General features: G+C 64.2%; 1 protein-coding gene across 9 annotated transcripts in view; it reads right to left on the bottom strand.

Annotated features, from left to right (window-relative positions):
- The window catches only part of MROH1 (maestro heat like repeat family member 1), a 62460-nt gene that overhangs the window by 11714 nt on the left and 33759 nt on the right, over nucleotides 1–16987 (bottom strand). For 7 of the 9 annotated variants that reach the window (XM_058699428.1, XM_058699430.1, XM_058699427.1 and 4 more), the window contains 20 exons: nucleotides 16098–16171; nucleotides 14321–14443; nucleotides 12526–12633; nucleotides 12170–12314; nucleotides 11983–12023; nucleotides 11586–11727; nucleotides 11260–11312; nucleotides 10692–10799; nucleotides 10265–10384; nucleotides 9983–10105; nucleotides 9036–9182; nucleotides 8904–8930; nucleotides 7837–7959; nucleotides 7524–7603; nucleotides 7313–7424; nucleotides 7138–7233; nucleotides 6403–6507; nucleotides 4175–4310; nucleotides 3957–4069; nucleotides 2951–3103 (listed from right to left, as the gene is read on the bottom strand). In XM_058699428.1, the coding sequence (XP_058555411.1) occupies nucleotides 2951–3103; nucleotides 3957–4069; nucleotides 4175–4310; nucleotides 6403–6507; nucleotides 7138–7233; nucleotides 7313–7424; nucleotides 7524–7603; nucleotides 7837–7959; nucleotides 8904–8930; nucleotides 9036–9182; nucleotides 9983–10105; nucleotides 10265–10384; nucleotides 10692–10799; nucleotides 11260–11312; nucleotides 11586–11727; nucleotides 11983–12023; nucleotides 12170–12314; nucleotides 12526–12633; nucleotides 14321–14443; nucleotides 16098–16171 (2129 nt within the window). The remainder of the gene's footprint in view (nucleotides 1–2950; nucleotides 3104–3956; nucleotides 4070–4174; nucleotides 4311–6402; nucleotides 6508–7137; nucleotides 7234–7312; nucleotides 7425–7523; nucleotides 7604–7836; nucleotides 7960–8903; nucleotides 8931–9035; nucleotides 9183–9982; nucleotides 10106–10264; nucleotides 10385–10691; nucleotides 10800–11259; nucleotides 11313–11585; nucleotides 11728–11982; nucleotides 12024–12169; nucleotides 12315–12525; nucleotides 12634–14320; nucleotides 14444–16097; nucleotides 16172–16987) is intronic. The other 2 variants (XM_058699432.1, XM_058699434.1) reach the window with 1 other exon arrangement.

The following is a 16987-nucleotide window of genomic DNA, read 5'->3' as shown; positions in this document are numbered from 1 at the left end:
CATTTCAGCGTACGGGCGGGATGTGTTTTATTTACGTTTATTAACCGGCAGACATTCAGGTTCCTTCATTTGGCCCATTAAGCACAACGCTGCCATGAGCCTCTACATGCCGGTCTTCGCGGGGACGTCCGTCTCCACGTCTCTCGGGCAGGCGCCTGAGCCGGGGGCCGCCGGGCCGGAGCTGCCGGGAGGCCTCCACAGCAGCAGCCCCGTTTCGTTTGCAGAGGGTCTCCTCTCACCTGTTCCCCTTGGCTTCGCCAGCACACGTCCCCCCAACCCAGAGAACCCCCCAACCCAACCTCCCTCCCGAGACGACCCAGGTCAGGAGCCGGCGCCCTCCCGTCTTGCCCTCTGCGCTCACGCTACGACACGCTCTGTTTCACCATCGCTGCACGCTGGGGCCGGGGGCCCTCGGTCCGGTCACGCCGCCCGCCAAGACCACGTTTTCTGATTCCGTGGCGGAGACGTTCAACAGTGCCCTGGTGTCCCTAAGAGGGCCCCCCGCCAAGGCCTCTCAGGGCAGGGAGGAAAGTGGTGGCCCGCGTGACCTCCGCAGGTGCAGGATGCGAGCGTGCCCGTCACGCAGAAGACGGAGGTGCGTGTCACAGACGCGCTGAAGCACGAGCCCAGCCGTCAGCAGTCCCACTCCGCGGGGCGAGGGGGCTGCGTGTCGCGTCTGTGGGCCGAAGCTGGGAAGGGTACCGTGCAGGCGGCAGCACCCTGAGCCCCCGCCAGCGGGTGCGGCACGCCGGGCCCATGAAAGGAGCCTTCCTCTGTCGGGAACGGGGGCTCCAGAATAACAAACCAGGCAGAAGCTTCACGACAACGGATTTGGTGGTGATTCTTTGGCCATGACACCCAAGGAACAGGCAACGAAGGCAAAAACCTAGGCCTGCGTCGGATCGGAAAACCTTTTGTGCGCGAGGAGCACCTGGCAACTCCTGATCTCAGGGCCTAGGTTCATGCCCCCCCCCCCCCCCCCCGCCCCAGGCATGGAGCCTCTTACAAAACGACGACGACTTTTAGGTATCCGAGGACACAATCGAGGGCTACAGAATGGGAAAACACTCCCGGGTCACACACCCGATACTGTGCTGGTGGCCAGGCCATACAGAGAACGTTCGCACAGCCAACAACAACAGACCAAACAACGTCATCTCAAAATGGGCAAAGGTCACAGACAGGTCTCCCAGAAGACAGACAAATGGCCAAGTGCGTCGTCAGGAATCCTGAGGGAAATGAAGTCAAAAGCACTCTGAGGGGCCACCTCACACCCAGCAGGAGGGCTGCGATCAACAAAACAAAAACAAGTGTGGCTGAGGACTCGGGGAAAGGGAGCCCTCTGCACGGCTGGCGGTGCAGCCGCTGTGGGAACAGAGGAGGCTCCTCCAAATGTTCAAAGAGGCCCGAACGACCCAGCGCCCCCGCCGTGGGCAATTCACCCAAGGGCCAGCCGTCTGCACACCCGTTACAGCCGCACTCACAGCCGGATGGACACACGGAGCGCGGCCCGTGTACCCACGCACCAGGAACACCAGCGGCCCCGGCCTCCAAACTGGCCCGTCCCCTCCACGCGCATGGGGCCTCCGGGACCCCTTTCTACCACTCAGGTCCAAGCGGGGGAGCCCCGCTGAGTGCAGAATAAAATCCAAGCCTTCCCCCAGCAAACCCTACCGTGGCCGTGCCCTCCCGTCACACCTGCAGCCCGTTGACAAGTGCCTCCTGAGGGGACACTCTCTCTCTCCAGGGGTCACCACGCACAGCTCTCCTGCCACGTGGCCCTTTCTGATGCTCTTCCACCTTCTCCATCAGCAAACTCCTGTTCGTCCCTCCCTGAGAAGGTACTTGTGACATATACGCGTCCGTGTGCCCACGTGTGCGTACGTATGTGCGTGCGTATCTCTGACGGAGAACTCGTATCCGGAATATATAAAGTACTGGCACAGATCAACAGGAGAAACACAGACAACCCAGAAAAAAAATGGGCAAGGCACGGGTGTCTCCGGCTGCGCACGGCACACACGTACAAAAGCGTTCAACTTCACAAGCCACCAGAGAAACGCGAATCCCGCTCAACATGGAGCCGCCACTCACCCCCAGGACGACGTGGACCAGTGCCGGCAACGGTGCGGCCTGTGTCCCCGACAGAAACACACCCTCATGCGGCCCACGGCAACGCGGCCCCTCCTGGGAACTGCACGCGTGCCCACCGAGGCGGCAGCCAGGCGGTGCGCAGGCGCGGGCGACGGTGTACGTGACCTCACGCCGGCAGGGGCGGCACACGAGGGCACGAAGGGTGTGAGTCCGTCTCTACGGGGTACGAACCAGCCGGTGCTCCGCACTGCAGGGAGGCTGGGGCAGCCTGCGGGGTGTCGGCTTGGGGGACCAGGGACTCCGGAGCGGGCAGACGCCTGTGCGTGCACATCCGTGGGAACCCCCAGGACGAGTTTGTGCTCTGCTGGGACGCTCCACTTCCAGAGGGAGCCTCAAACCCCTCCTGGCCAACAGGTCCGCCTCTCAGGGATTCACAGGGCGGGCGTTGAAGCAGCCACCCGACCCCTGGAGCCCACCTCGCGCCCGCGGGGACCCGAGCGCGGAACGTGTGTGTCAGCCGTCACTGCATACGCGCTGACGCAGGGCCGCTGCTGACGCACGACTGGGAACGACTACGCAGACAGCCACCTGAGCTCCCAAGGGCACACAGAGGTGACAGGGTGAACGGGAAGGCCACAAGGAGCAGGCGGCACGTGAGCGCCCCGGGCAGGGCCCCCGTGGGCCAGCCAGCTGTGGGACTCTCCGAAGGGCCCAGAGCAGAGGGCCCAGCCAGTGCCCACCCGCCGCAGGGCTCCGCGCCCCCCCCCCCCCCCCCCCCCCGCATTTTCCTTCCCCTTCCCCTTCCTTTTTCCAGGCCCCAGCCTGGCCCCTCCCCTCCCTGCCCCGCCCACCTCACCTTCTCCTGGAGCATGCTCCCTCGCTCCCTCAGCAGGCAGTTGACCATGACGGTAGCCGCCCTCGAACAGTTCTTGTCCGGGTCTCCCAGACTCTCAAACAAGGTCAGCAGGAGGCTGATGAGTTGCTCTGGCGGGAGGCGCTTGGCAATAATCTAGGACGACGGCTGTGTCAGAAGAACTGAGCCGGTGGGGACACAGACCCAGCATCCCGGGGTCGGGGGCCGCCGGGTGCCTCCTCCAGCTGCCCTCGCCCCCTCGTGGGTGCGGGGGCGAGGTGGCGGCTCGCGCACAGGAGGCGCGCTGGGGCTGAAGCCTGGCCCTGCCGGGACACGGGGTGCCTCCAGGACCTGCCTGACCCAGGCCCCTGGAAGGTAGTCCGGGGGCGGCTGCCCTCCTGACCCGTGGGGTGGCCTGCAGGTGTCCAGACTGCAGGGTCAAGGGTGGGGGGTGGCACATCCACCCTGAGCAGCCCAGCCACGGACCGGAGCCCCCTCCTCGTCTGGTCAGCACAGCAGAGCGAGCCACTCATTAAAGCAGACAGACAGCACACAGAACGGAAGGGACACAAAACCACAGACGGCAGCCGCGCCACGTCTGGCCCCAGCCGCACACCTCCCACTCCACCCGGAGGCCCCCAGGGCTGTGTCTTTTCCTCCCGCCGAGTCCTCCCTCCCCACCCAGGAAGGGCCCCGTTCACCCCCTCCCTTCCTTCTTCCGCAGGAGAGCACGCCGCCTCGGGACCCGAGGGCCAGGTCCAGATACCAGATGGAGTAGGAGTGCCGTCCTGGCGTGGGGGCTCACAGCGCAGGCTGGGGCAGCTTCCTCGGCTCTCTGGAGCCGGCAGCTGAGCTCCCGACGCCCCTGCTGCTGGGCCTCGGAGGGCTGACCCCAGGAAGGTGGAAGCAGGGCCAGCCCGCTGGCCCCATGGCACACCCACCCGGCGCCCTGCAGAGCCCGTGGCATGCTCGGAGCTGGCTGCTGTGACGGCGCCACCCCGGCGGGTACCTGGGCTATGCTGTGGCAGGTGTGGAAGAGGACGGCGGGGTCGGGGTGCACGAGGCCTTCTTTGAGGGCGAGGAGCTGCTCGGCCACATCATCCCGGTAGTCACGGGAGAAGCCTTCAGAGGCAAGGCAGAGGGAGGCCGGGCAGGTGCTTCCCTGGCCCCCAAGGCCCAGGCTCCACCCCTCCTCCCTCCAGCAGCTCTGTCCAGCCAGGGGCTCACCCTCATAGCCCAGCTGGAGGTACAGCAGGGCGTGGACGCAGCTCACAGCCTCCTGGCGGGTGGCAGGCCACAAGTCCGCACACCGTGGGGAGAAGAGGCCAATGAGGAGGCCCAGGTTGTGGAAGGGCACCAGGGCCTGGAGAGGCAGAAGGAGGGGGCCCTCGTGCAACACTGGGGGGGACAGAGAGAAGGGCCAGGCCCCCCAAGATGCCAGGAGTGGGCAGGTGTCCCTGCACCAGCTGGACCCAGGCACAGGCAGGGGTGTGACCAGTACAGCTCCTTGGTGAGCTGCTCCCCTGCCAGGACCCCTAAGAGGAGGAGGGTCCGGCAGCAGGTGTGTGCAGGCAGAGGGGTGATCAGGAGATAAAGAGGGAGTTCCCACGGGCAGCAGAGGGGGGCAGGGCTCTGCTGATCCTGGCCAGGAGGTGTGGGACGTTCCCTCCCCTGGAACACAGGTCCCGTCAGGTGAAGGGCTGCGTGAGATCTCCTTTCGCCCTAGCGGGGTCCCAGGCCCATCTTCCGGGGCCTAGTCTTCCTGGCCAGATACAGAGCCCTACCTGCCCCACGCTGAACAAACGGCCTTGCGACATCAGCTGCACACCGCTCGGTCTCCTGCCTCCACCTGCCCCCATCGGCCCGCCACGCATGAGGCCTCCTGGGGAAGCGCCCGCACCCTGTCCGTGCACAGGCGCCTTTAAGGGAGAGTCAGGCTCCGCCGCTCTGAGGGCTCGGCTGAAGGCCCTCACCCTGGCCGTAGGCTGCAGGGAGGACCTTGGGGGCCAGCCACCGTTCCTCCCAGCGAGGCCAGACATCTGTCACCTCACACACAAAGGTGAACTCTACTTAGACTGGGCTTATGTGAAAAGCAGGCCAGGAAAGAATTTGTGGGAAAAGGCCACCTAAGCTCGCTCAGAAGCGAAAACCATCCAGACACATGCAGCAGGTCCAGCGAGACAAACAATCAGGGTCTGGGTAGGTAAAAAGCCCAAACAAAACAACAAACAAACAAACAAACAAACCAAGAGAAAAGACCACAAGCATCTACTCCTGATAAACATCCTCATTAAGACAGACCAGGGGTGCCCAGGTCGCTCAGTCGGTTAGGCCGACTTTGGCTCAGGTCATGATCTCACTGTCCGTGAGCTTGAGCCCCACGATGGGCTTCGTGCTGATGGTCGCATACCCTGCTTGGGATTCTCTCTCCGCGCCCCTCCTCTCCTCTCCCACCCGTGTGCATTCTCTCTCTCACAAAGTAACAGATAAACTTAAGAAAAGAAAGACGCAGCTGGAACAGGATAGAGGATACCTAGCAGTGCAACTATCTAGAGGCTGGGGGCTGCTGTCAGTCCCCACTTTGTTCTGGAAACACCAGGCAACACGAGAGGCCGAGAGGCACAGGTGCTGGGGGGAAAGGCCAAATTATCAGCATCTGTAAGCGACACGACTGTGTTTCTGGAAGCACAAGAGAACTAACTAACGCTCATTAGAAACGACGACGGGGTCTTACGAACCGCCTCGCGTCTCAGAGTCCACAAACCCCCGCTTTCCGTGTGCACTAACTACAGTCAGACACAGTTACTGACAGCGGTTGCAGAAGGCGCTTCGCTGGCAAAGCACCAAAATCTCTCACGGCAGAGCCGCGTGAAGATGCCGTCCCGCGTCTCCGAGCGGCCTGGGTGGAAAGACCTATCACTGACGGATGCTCAACAAGTTAATCCATCGGTCCCACGCAATCCCTATCAAAATCCCAACAGGGGTGTTTCAGGACGACGCGAAATTTATCCGAGGATCGCCCAGACCAACGGCCTCGTGCGCACAGCCGCGAAGCCCCCCCCCCGAAGTGCCAGACAGCCACGCGCTTCCCGGACTGAGCCCCTTCGCAGCCCACCCCTACTGCTCCAGAACCCCTGCCTCTGCCCAAACGTCCTCGCTTTCTTTTACCCGGCCCCCACCTCCCCTTCCCCGCAGCTGACGCGGGGGGCTCCCGAGGAGAGGGGTGCCCGTCAGGTTTTACTCTGAGTGGCCAGCCCTGAGGACGACTCCTGGTCCTGACCGGCCCTCTGTGCACGTCTCCGGAAAGAGGATGGCGGGGCCCCCGGAATGTGGAACCGCCAGAGGAGCACCGGGGAGCTGGGAGGGTGCTGTGGGACGTGGGGGCCACACACAGCAGCCCCCAGGCCAGGGGACCCAGGACCGAGGCCGGAGCAGGGGAGTCGCCTGGTACTCACGCTGACGTGCAGGTGCTCCAGGAAGTGCTGCAGCAGGCAGGCGCTTAGGCCCAGCGCCCGCACCCTCTCGTGGCCCCGCGGGGACCTGATCCACGGGCTCAGGTGCTGGGGGAGAGGGGGCTTCGCATGGGTGCCGGGGCAGGGCTGAGCCCGGGAAGCAGCAGCCTGCGCACTGCGGGAGGCTCAGCGCCCCTGCCAGGCCGCCCGTCCCCGGCCGGCGGGCCGGGTCACGGCAGGTCGCCTGCTACAGCTGGGGCTCCGTCCCCATCCTGTTGGCCCGGCCCACAGACGTGGCCACCCCAGGCGGACCGAGAGCGAACCAGGCCTACCAGGGGACGGGCTGCCTTTGCAAGCAGGTCAGTCTCGCCCCTGCGACTGCAGCGCCGGAAAAGGGCAGGGAGGGGCGCGGCCTGGCTACCACGTGGCCGCTCCGCCATCCCGACAGCCCTAGAGGGTCAGGGGCTCACATCCGGTGCCCGAGTGGTCTCTCCATCCCCGTGCCACGCAGTGGAGGGGAGGCGAGGGGAGGCTCCTGTGTGGGCCCACCCCCATCCGCCCACCTGTCCAGGCAGGGCAGCCCTCCTGTTCACAGACGCCCCTCCCATACGCTTGCAGAGAGCACCGAACTCCCCGGCGCCCCCGGAGCAGGCAGAGCCAGGAAAACCAGGCATGGGGCCGGCTGCCGGGGTCATGGGGGGGGGGGCACCCCCAGGGCAGGGCACACCCACCGCACACCTCCACCATGATCTGCAGGCCCTGCGGGGTCATGTTCCGCCGAAGGAGGCTTGTCAGCAAATCCTCAAGGGCGTGCATGGTGTCCAGGTACAGTGACTAGAAAGAGATGAGGCCACCAGTGACCCCGGTGCCTGCAGCGGCCTGCCCGCCGCCCGCCGTGGATGCAGGGTGATACCTCCTGGCGGTCCTCCTCCTCCTCGGGCTCAGGCAGCACAGCCATGACGCTGTGTAGACAGCCGCGGATCAAGTCCGCCTGCACTCGCTCTTCCAGCGCTGGCTCCAGGGAGCTGAACCGCAGTCAAGGCCCCGTGCCACACCCCTTGTCCAGAGGGCACGTGCACGGAGGGCCCCCCCACAGCCCCCCTCACACCCGGAGGAAAGGATACACCAGGTAAGTGCAGGCAAGCATGGCCTTCTTCCGAATGGGCGTTCTCAGGGAGTCTGGGGGCTCTGCCTTGATGAACTCCTAGGGGAGCCAGCCCCGTGACTCAGCCCTTGGCCCAAGCACCAGCCTTCCTCCTGGTCAGCCATCTGCCCGGCGCTGGCTTCTGGCCAACTCTGTCCCCCAACCCAAGTGGGTGCCGGGCCCCTCGCTGCATGCACCCCCCCACCCCCAGTCGTCTCCAGGCCCACCTCCCCCGTCTAGGGCAGCGCCCTGGGAGCCACCCTAGCACCGGCCGGGCCCCGCCCAGAGCTCACCATCATCTGTGCCACCAGCTCCGCTTTCCTCGAGAAGTGGAAAGAGCCAGCTTGGGCACTGCTGCAGATGGCCTGGCTGGCCATGCACACACTCTGGATGAGACACAGCTTCAGAGCCGGGTCCTGGAAGGACACAGGACTGCAGGGGGGCCACCAACGCCCGCCCCCACGGCACAGCTCTGCCCCGAGGTGGGCGGCCGCTGCCTCTCTGCCCTTGGGGTGGAATCCAGAACAGAAGGCCACCCAGAGTGACAGCCCTCAGGCCCCGCAGCCACACACGTTCCTCCCTGAGGGGCTCTCAGCCTGTCCTCCTCCAGCTCTTGCCACGCAGACCAGGGGGCCTGGAGCCCCTGCGGCACTCAGCTCTCGGCCTGGCTCGGGCAGACAGCACGCTGTGTCCCCTGCACCCTGGGGTGTGGCTGGAAGGGCACCTCAAGGTGGGAGGAGAAGGGAACACGCCCAAGAAGAGCCCCAGCAGAGCGGGACTGTCCCCTGCCTGTCCCACCGACTCGGCCTCTGGGGAGTCAGGAAAGGGGGTGTGGGGAGCTGTCCTGGGGACACGAAGTCCAGGAAGAGACAAGTCTCAGAATACCCTCCCCTCCAGCCAACCCCAGGAGACCCCAGAGGGTCTCCTCTTCAAGGGGAAGGCCCAGCCACTCCTAGAGAGGTGTTAGTGCCCAGTTAGTGCCAGAGATCCCAGAGAGGAAACACGTTAGTGAGGCTCGGCAGGAGGTGGGCGTCGTGAGCATCGGGGAGCAGAGCCCCAGCCTGTGGGCCTGCCAGCCAGCCGCTCAGAAGCCCTCCGGCCATCCTTCTGTCCACCCACCACCCAGCATCCAGGCCGGGACACTAGCTCCTGGGCCCCTATTGTGGCTGTAAGAGGAGAAGCTGCTCCAAGGTGAGTGGGGACCCGTCCTGGCCCGATGCTCCCAGATGCTATCCCTGGGGACTGGGACCGGGGAGCCCCAGGGGGCATCCCCCTGGCTTCTGCCCCTGAAGCTCACAACCAGGCCAGCCCAGGGAAAAGAGAAAAGGCATAGTTCACACTTAACTCCTACACACTGTACCTTGGTCTCTACCTTTATTCCCAGAACCTGAACAACAAAAGTGAAGTGAGTTAAAACGCGACGCTCTGGCGGTGATGTCCCTGCCCCGCCTGCGTGGCGCCCCCCACGCAAGCAGTCTGCCGAGGCGCCCACCTTGGTGCTGAAGTACTGGAATATGTTCCGGAGGATGTCCGACTCGACCTTGGCCAGCACCAGCTCGCGGGGGGCCCATGCTGCCACGTGGCCGTAACACAGGATCAGAGTTGACTTCACCTTTTCCACCTCATTGTCACTTCGGTCCTGAGAGGCCAGAGGGGTCGGCAGGGCCTCAGTTACAGGCCATTACCTGCCCCCAATAGGAAGCCTTGCGCTCAGAGCCCCCAGGTCCCTCTGGAAGAAGGGCTGAGCTGGCCAGCCATGTCAGAGGCATAACCGAAGGAGTGGAGGGCGCCACCGGAGAGTCCCTCCGCCGGGGACAGAACGGGACAGGCAGGCCAGCCACGGGCCCGCAGGGGACAAAGCAGCAGAAGGGAAAGCACTGAGCAGTGGACCACGATGGGAGAGGTGGGCAGAAGGGAGGGCTGGGAGCTGAGAGCCAACTCGGGGGCCGGGGCGGGGGGGGGGCAGGGGCCCCTGCCCTCTCAGTGGCTGCTCTGGAGCCCTTCCACCCGGCCCGGACTTGAGATTCTGTAACTGCAACAGGCACCAGGAGACGAGGACTGGGGTGGCGGACGGGGCAGTGGTCCATGCCCCTTGCATCAGGCTTCCCCAAGAAGGCAGCCTTCGCTGGCCACCAGGGGGCAGAGGACACGCAGACAGCAGGCGGGCAGTCCCATCCTGGCCCCTGGGAGCCCCCTCAGAGCCCATGGCCAGCACAGGACTGCCCCTTGTCACACCCACCAGCCCCACCCACAGAGAAGCACGGACCGGATGCCACCTCCCTGCCCTGGCCCCAACCGGCAGGCTGCCTGAGCCCAGGAAGCTCCAGAACCCGCAGCCGCAGGACCCCAAATCACAGCAGCACAGCCAAGACAGAAGCACGGCTGGTCCCACCCAGATGCCCCCCACCACCGCCCCAGCGGTCACCCCGACCCCTGTACCTTAAAAATGTTGAAAATGCCGGTGGATCTTCTGAACACATCTGACCTCATGAAGTCCTCCAGCTGGGCCAGGACATCATCCAGGTGAGAGGTGGCACAGATCCCAAAGCAACAGGCGAGGCCCTGGGAGACGCACAGATGCACTCACACCTGGGCCAGGACAGGGGTGGGAAGGAGCACCCTGCACACGCACACGCTCCAGAGGGGTGCAGTCACACCCGCACGCACATACGCACACGCTGAGTGCCTGAGGGGAGAGAGAGGCTCTGGGGAGGGCACCACCTCGCGCTCGGCCTCCTCCTGGTGTCTGGCCGTCTCCAGAAGCTCTTGCAGATGCTCCCTCACCACCTCCTTGCTCGAAGCGGCACCCAGCGTGGTTCCAATGCATTTATACAGGAAGTTCTGCAACAGAGCCAAGGAGCACAGCCGCGCCCGACGCCTGAGTGCGGGAGCGCCAAGCAGACGCGGGAGGGGCTGCTGGGCACCCACGACGGTGGCCACCTCGAGGAGTGGGGGCGATGGGCTCCTGCACCCCCAGCCGTGGGCCTCTGGGAGGAGGCTCACGGGCCCTCCCTCTCTGGCTCTGCCAGGGCCACAGGCCACTGGAGACAGGTTCGTGCAGAAGATCACATGGAATCAAGGCAAAAGAACAGTAGCCTAAGGACGCTGCCCAGACCCCCCCCCCCGGGGCACCCCCTCCTCCGTGCACCTTCTCCTGGGGCGTCCCGTTGTAGCAGGGCAGCTGTCTGCACATCTCTAGGCTCAGCTGGCAAATCCACGTGTTGTCAGACACGACCGCCAGAGTGTCCCGAAGGAACTGTGGGCAGGGGCCAAAGCAGTGAGGGGCCAGGAATGCAGCCCTTCACGGGGCCGGGGAGGGCACTGAGGCCCCGTGACGTCACATGCAGTGACCTCAGGGTGGTCCTGTGCTGTGGCTCTGAATGGTCTGTTGATGACCTTCAAGCCCAGGCAGAGCAAACCCTGGGTGGTCAGACACGCGGTGGGCCTGGCAGGGGACAGGAGAGAGGATTCCCGGGCCCTAGAAGCTCAAAGCCCCTGAAATCTGGCTCTGTCACAGCAGGGTGAGCGACCTGTGAGGGCAGCAGCAGGTGGTTCCCCCCGCCCCCCCCATACCTCCCCCATCCTCCCCCGCCCCCCCCCCAACTAGCGCCTACTGAGCTCCCTGAGCTGTCCTGACCCAGGCTGGAGAGGCCTCCACCCCCAAGACAGGCCACGGCCTTGCCCCCCCCGCCCCCCCCCCCCGCCCCCATCCTTACCGCCAGCAGCCTTTCCTCCCACTCCTTCTGGGACAGGGTCTCTTCAGTATGTTCTGAAACGACCAGTCATGTTGTCAGCCCAGCCCACGCCCGTCGATAGAAGCAGAGTTCACCCAGAGCCTTCCAGGCTGGCCTCGCCCTGTGTTCAGGAGGACCAAGGCGCTCCCACACCCCAGATGCTCCCAGGGGACACCCTGCAGGGAACGCCTTTCCCGCCTTGTGTCCCGAACCTCCGTGGGGGCCGTTTCTTCCACCTCAGAAAACGTGGTCTCTACAACCCGGATGCGAACCGGCAGAGGAACACCACCCGGCGCCCGGAGCCTCACCATCCAGGTGTTCCAGCAGCAGGGGGACGGTGGTGGCCCACCGCTGACCCAGCAGAGGGTGGATGTTACGATGCAGGACGCTCAAGAGACGCAGCGAGGCGGCCCCGCGGCCGTCCCCCAGGTAGGGGTTGGAAGACACGGTCTGAGGGAAGTAAAGGTGGGAGCTCTAGACCCGAGGGGCCACCATGCCCCGCAGAGCCGCCCTCCCGGGGAGGTGGAGGCAGAGACGGCTCTGAGACGCAGGTCCCCCCAACCCCATGGGGAGCACCTGCGAGACAGCAGGAGTCAGGGGACAGGGGGACCGAGGGGAGCGCCCAGGCCTTCCCAGACCCCCTCGGTGTGCCGTGGTCAGGGGACACGGCGCCACCAGCACAGAGCGCCGAAGCGCAACGCTTACCAGGAGTCTCGTGGTGATGGCGTAGGGTGAAGGGAGGGTCACTGGAAAGGACGGGGGAGAAACGCTCAGGGGGCCGCCTGCCCACAGAGCCCCAGCCCCTGACTGCACCTGGGGCGGGGCGGACTTGGGGGCGGCTGCGAGGGTGGGGTCAGGCATCAGGGGTGGCACAGGGAGAGCAGGGGCGCACCGTTGCTGTCGTACTGGATGAGGAAGGCATCGGCCCCCACCTCCTCCCTCTTCTGGGCCAGGTGCACGAGGCTCCTGCAGAGCGGGGTCAGCGCCCCGGTGAACTGCACGGGGGTGAGAAACTCAAGCAGGTGCGGCCAGAGGACCTGGGGGCAGAGCCGGGGTCTGTCGGCGGCGCGGCTGCAGGAGCTCCCACCAGGCGCCGCGGGGGCTCGGCAAGGTCATGGGCGGGGGGGGGGGGGGGGGGGGGGGGCGGCGAGCGCCCCTGCAGCTGCCCACTGCAGGGTTCAGCGGTCGCAGGGCCAGAAGGTCAGGAGGGGGCAGCAGTCACTCACAGAGGGGGGTCTGCACACTCACGTGGCTCATCCTGTCCACGGTGGTGCTGACCAGGTAGAGGGTGCTGATGCTGACGTCCCGCACACTGTCCGTGGCGGGGTCCTCGCTGTCCGGACCCGGCTTCTGAGGCTGGCGTTGGCGGGGGGGAGGGGGGGGGGGCAAAGGCAGGCACACGCATGGGGCCACCACCGCTCTACGCGGCTGTGGGCTCTGGGCCATGAGGACACGGCCCGTGTGCGAACAGGGCAGACCCTGTCCGGCACCTGCCGGGGGCAGGTAACACACACTGCGCTGAAACTGCCCAAGGACACGGGCTCACCTGGCTGAGCTCTCGTCCCCAGAATAAAGGAAACCTTGCACGTTCCCTGCCAGCCACGGACCCCAGGATGGCTTCATCCTGGACTTTGGCAACACTGACATGCGCAGAAACGGGAGGGCCTTTGTGGAAATGACAACCACCTGAGAAGACTCCCATTTTCTACCAAGAATAGGCTACAACTTGCACAGCCTGACGTGGCTGACGGTTCGGCCAGAGACGCCTGCTGTCCTCTCTGGTGAGATGGCGCCCCAGAGCCCAGCTCCCTGGGAAGGTTCCAGGCAGGAAAATGACTCCTGTTCTCTAAATGTTTTGTCCGAGCCTTCCGTCTGTGCTTTCAAATACCAAGAAGCAAACACCGAGCAACCAAGAGACAGCAGAACTTCGATGACTGTAGCAGACCTACAGTCCTCACGCGGAGGTCAAGGCCAAAAGCAGAAAAAATAGGGGTGCTTAGGCCTCGAATGACAATTTTTAAAGCACGTTCTACAAATGTAGATAGAAGTTCATACTGAACAAACATGAACCACTTTGGAGGTCTGATCATCTGCTAGATCAAAAGGACCATCTCTCGACGATCTTTTTTTTTTTTTTAATGATTTTGCTTTTTTAAGTAACCTCCGTGCCCAGTGTGGGGCTTGGACTCACAACCCCGAGATCAAGGGCGGCTCGCTCCTCCCGACAGAACCCGCCAGGTGGCCCTCCCAACAGAGTCTCAAAGGCAGGAATAGACCTGGCTAGATTCACAAGAGACAGTACAGTAAAAGTACGAGCCCGCAGTGGCCGCAGAAAGCTATTCACCTGGACGGATTTTAATATCCTGATAGAAACCTTCAAATCCCCAAAACACTGGGAACTAATAGGCTAAATCAGAGGACTTGATTCTCTCCAGCTTAGGCCCCACAGCCCCAAAGCGGCGGTGAAAATGCAGAGGCCAGAATCAGCCAAAGCAGCAGTGGACCTGGCCCCCCACAGGCCTGCGGGAGCAGCGCCCAGCGGGACCCCCTTCCCGAGGGGCCGGCAGCACCCACCAGCGCTGGTTACACCCCGGCGTTTCAACCTAACCGCGGAGGTCCCGTGTGGGGACATACGTGTCCCCTCTGAGCTGACCTGGGCAGGCAGGTGGCTCTGTGGGCGCGAGAGCCCAGGCCAGGGCGGGCTCAAGGCCGTGACACCGAGACCACCGAGTCATGCCTGCGTGTTCCTGCCGTCAACCTTGCTCTCCCTCGAGAAGAAACTTGGATTTGCTCGGTAACGCTTTTAATACAAAAGCCCCAGGGAGGACCAAGCGTCTGTTCTGCCTCTTTTCTGAGTGCTGGGAGCTAAGGAAGCGGGGCGCTGCGGCTCGGAGGCCCCGCCTCGGACACAGGAGACAGGTGCTCGGCACGCGGACCGAGGCCCCGCGCACGTACGCACCCGCCTGCCCTCTGGCCAGGCCTGCTCCCGGGAGGCCGCCAGCTCGGGAGCCCCAGGGAGGGTGGGTGAGGGGCCTGCCCTTACCTCGGCCTCGGGGGGCAGAGCACACTGCTGCACGATGTATGCGACCATGGCCTCTCCTCCAGGCTGCTCCAGGTAGCCGTGGTGTGCCATGGCACTGATCACCTGCACCACTGCCCGCTTCACCTGCCCGGACCCGAGGGGGGTCAGGGAGGGGCCCCGAAGGGAGCCCCGGCGAGCACCACAGCAGTCCAGCCGGGAGGGGGGAAGCTCTCCCTCTCCTCTACCTGTGCCCGCCCCTGCAGCCACACCTGTGCCACAGCTAAACGTGCACCTGTACCAGCACCCACGCCCACACCGGGTCCGCCTTGGTGCCTCGTCCTCCCTGCCCCGCAGCTGTACAGGCGGCCCTCCGGCCAGCCTGTGCACACGCTCACGTCCTCAGGGGAGGCCCTCCCGCCCCCCACACCTCCCCCTTTTCCTGGGCACTGGACATGCCTCCCCTCTGCCCCCCGCCCCCGCCCCGGCGCAGGACTGCTGTCCCTCAGGGCGGGCACCTCTCTGGTGCTTCGGGGCGAGGACCCCGAATCTGCAGCTGTTTCCCAAACGTTCCTGGGATTGAGCCCGCTGCCCAGCCCCCCTCAGTGGCCCTGCCTGGTGGCTCAAAGGCACAGCCAGGTCACTGTGGCCGAAAACCCTCTTCCCCAGAGCCGGCACTCTCCCCGGCCCTCCTGCTTCTTCCGGAGCCCTGGGGCACAGACCCTGGTCTAACGCCCCCTCCCTGGGGTCCTCAGGTCCTCACGACACCTCTGCTTTGCACGTCAGGTCAAATGTCCCTGCCCTGGGCCTCCTTGGCCACTCACAGCTGTGTGTCATCCCCCGTTATACGTGTGCCCCGAGTGACTGTGGGAAGGGGCAGATGTGGGCGAGCAAACCATCCGGTCGCATAATGAGCGCTCGGGATGAGTGCATCTGGCCACGGGCACTGTTGGTGGTACACGGTGTGGCCCTCTCAGGGGTGTCCCGGAGCAGCATCAGCGAGCAGGAAGGGATTCCAGGGACTGTGCATGGGAGTCTGGGACACGTGTGGCCTCAGTGGTTTGGGCTCCTTTTCGGTAGTTTCTAAAATCCTCACGGAAGGTCCCAAAGAGCAGGCCTGACGATGGAGCCTGGTTAACCTGGTGTGCAGGAAGGGTCGCCCCTGCCCTCGGCTGCTGGGAGGTCACCGCCAAGCCCGGGGACATCCAGAGTCCAGCGTCCTTGTTTCCCCGGGGCTCTGGGCCACACGGGATCGGCTCGGCCTCCCGAGGGGCCGGAGACTGAGGTCAGCCACGCGGGCAGTGAACCGGGTCTACGCGACGGAAGCCAGATAAAGGCCTCGCACGCCGGGGCTGGGGGCTTCCCCGGTTGGCGACGCTGGTGCGTGCCATCACGTCGCTGCCAGGGGAGCCAACGCTGCTCACGACCCCGCGGCGAGAGGGCGGTTTGCCCCCTCCTGGGCCCTGCCCGGTGCGCCCCAACCCCTGGCTGATGGTGGTGTGTGTCCTTTCCCCGTGATAAACCTGACTGCGAGCGTGACGCCCCCCGGGGGTGCTGGGAGTCCTCCTGGAGGACGACCCAACCCGAGGGGGTCCGGGGACCACTGCCCCACTCCGTGTCTGGTTAACTGTATAAGGAGTAGGATGTGGCGAGTCAAGGACTGACCGCTCAGCGGTGTGCCCTCCCTCTGATGTCTGGGTGTGGCTGAGGGGCTGCTGCCTGGTCAGTGACACCTCCCAGCCCAGCCCGGCCACACTTCCTGCAGCTTCTCGCGGTGGAGCTCAGGCGGCGCCCCGTCTACCTTGCTGTTGGTGTCCAGAAGAGGAAGCCTCATGGAGGATAGAATAAAGGGCTTCTTCACTTCCATCTGAGAAGCTGCAAGAAACCAGCAGAGGGCTCGGTCTCCCCAGCACGATGAGGCTGGCCGGCCCGCCCACCCCCACAAGGCCCAAGACCTCATCACCAGGGTCCAACTCAGCATGGCCCTCAGCACGGGGAAGGGACGGCGCCTAAGCACAGCCCACCCACTTTCTGGGGGACAAATGACCTTCTTCCCAAATCACATTATTTTGCCCAACAAAAAGCTAGAAGATTGGTCATTTAGGGCACAGGTGAAAGAGTGTACTGAGTCAGGTCAAGCCAGGTTGAAGGGCGGGGCCTCCAACAGCACCCCAGTCCCAGCAGGCCTGGAAAAACCCGCAGGTGCACACATTTCCCGTTTTGCTGACACTGCTGGTCTGAGGACCCCACCTTGAGAAGCAGCAACATAACCCTCTGTTTCCTGATAACATTTTTTAAGTGTATGTTTGTTTATTTATTTATTTATTTATTTATTTATTAATGTTTATTTTTGAGAGAGAAAGAGAGAGACAGTGTGTGCAGGGGAGGGGCAGAGAGAGAGGGAGACACAGAATCGGAAGCAGGCCCCAGGCTCCGAGCTGTCAGCACAGAGCCCGATGCGGGGCTTGAACCCTGAACCGTGAGATCGTGACCTGAGCCGAAGTCGGACGCTCAACCGACTGAGCCACCCGGGTGCCCCTGAAGGTTTTATTTTTCAATAATCTTCACACCCAATGCGGGCCCTGAAGCCACAAAACTCCAAGATCAAGAGCTGCACGCACTGCTAACTGAGCCAGCCAGGCGCCCCAGGGACGGCACTCTTCTTCCGCATGACGACCCTGGGAGAGAGGT

This window comes from Neofelis nebulosa, chromosome 14 (assembly GCF_028018385.1).
Source record: "Neofelis nebulosa isolate mNeoNeb1 chromosome 14, mNeoNeb1.pri, whole genome shotgun sequence".
NCBI classification, from domain to species: Eukaryota; Metazoa; Chordata; class Mammalia; order Carnivora; family Felidae; genus Neofelis; species Neofelis nebulosa.
Note: the sequence above shows the minus strand (reverse complement) of the source record. Positions and strands in the feature narration are given on the sequence as shown.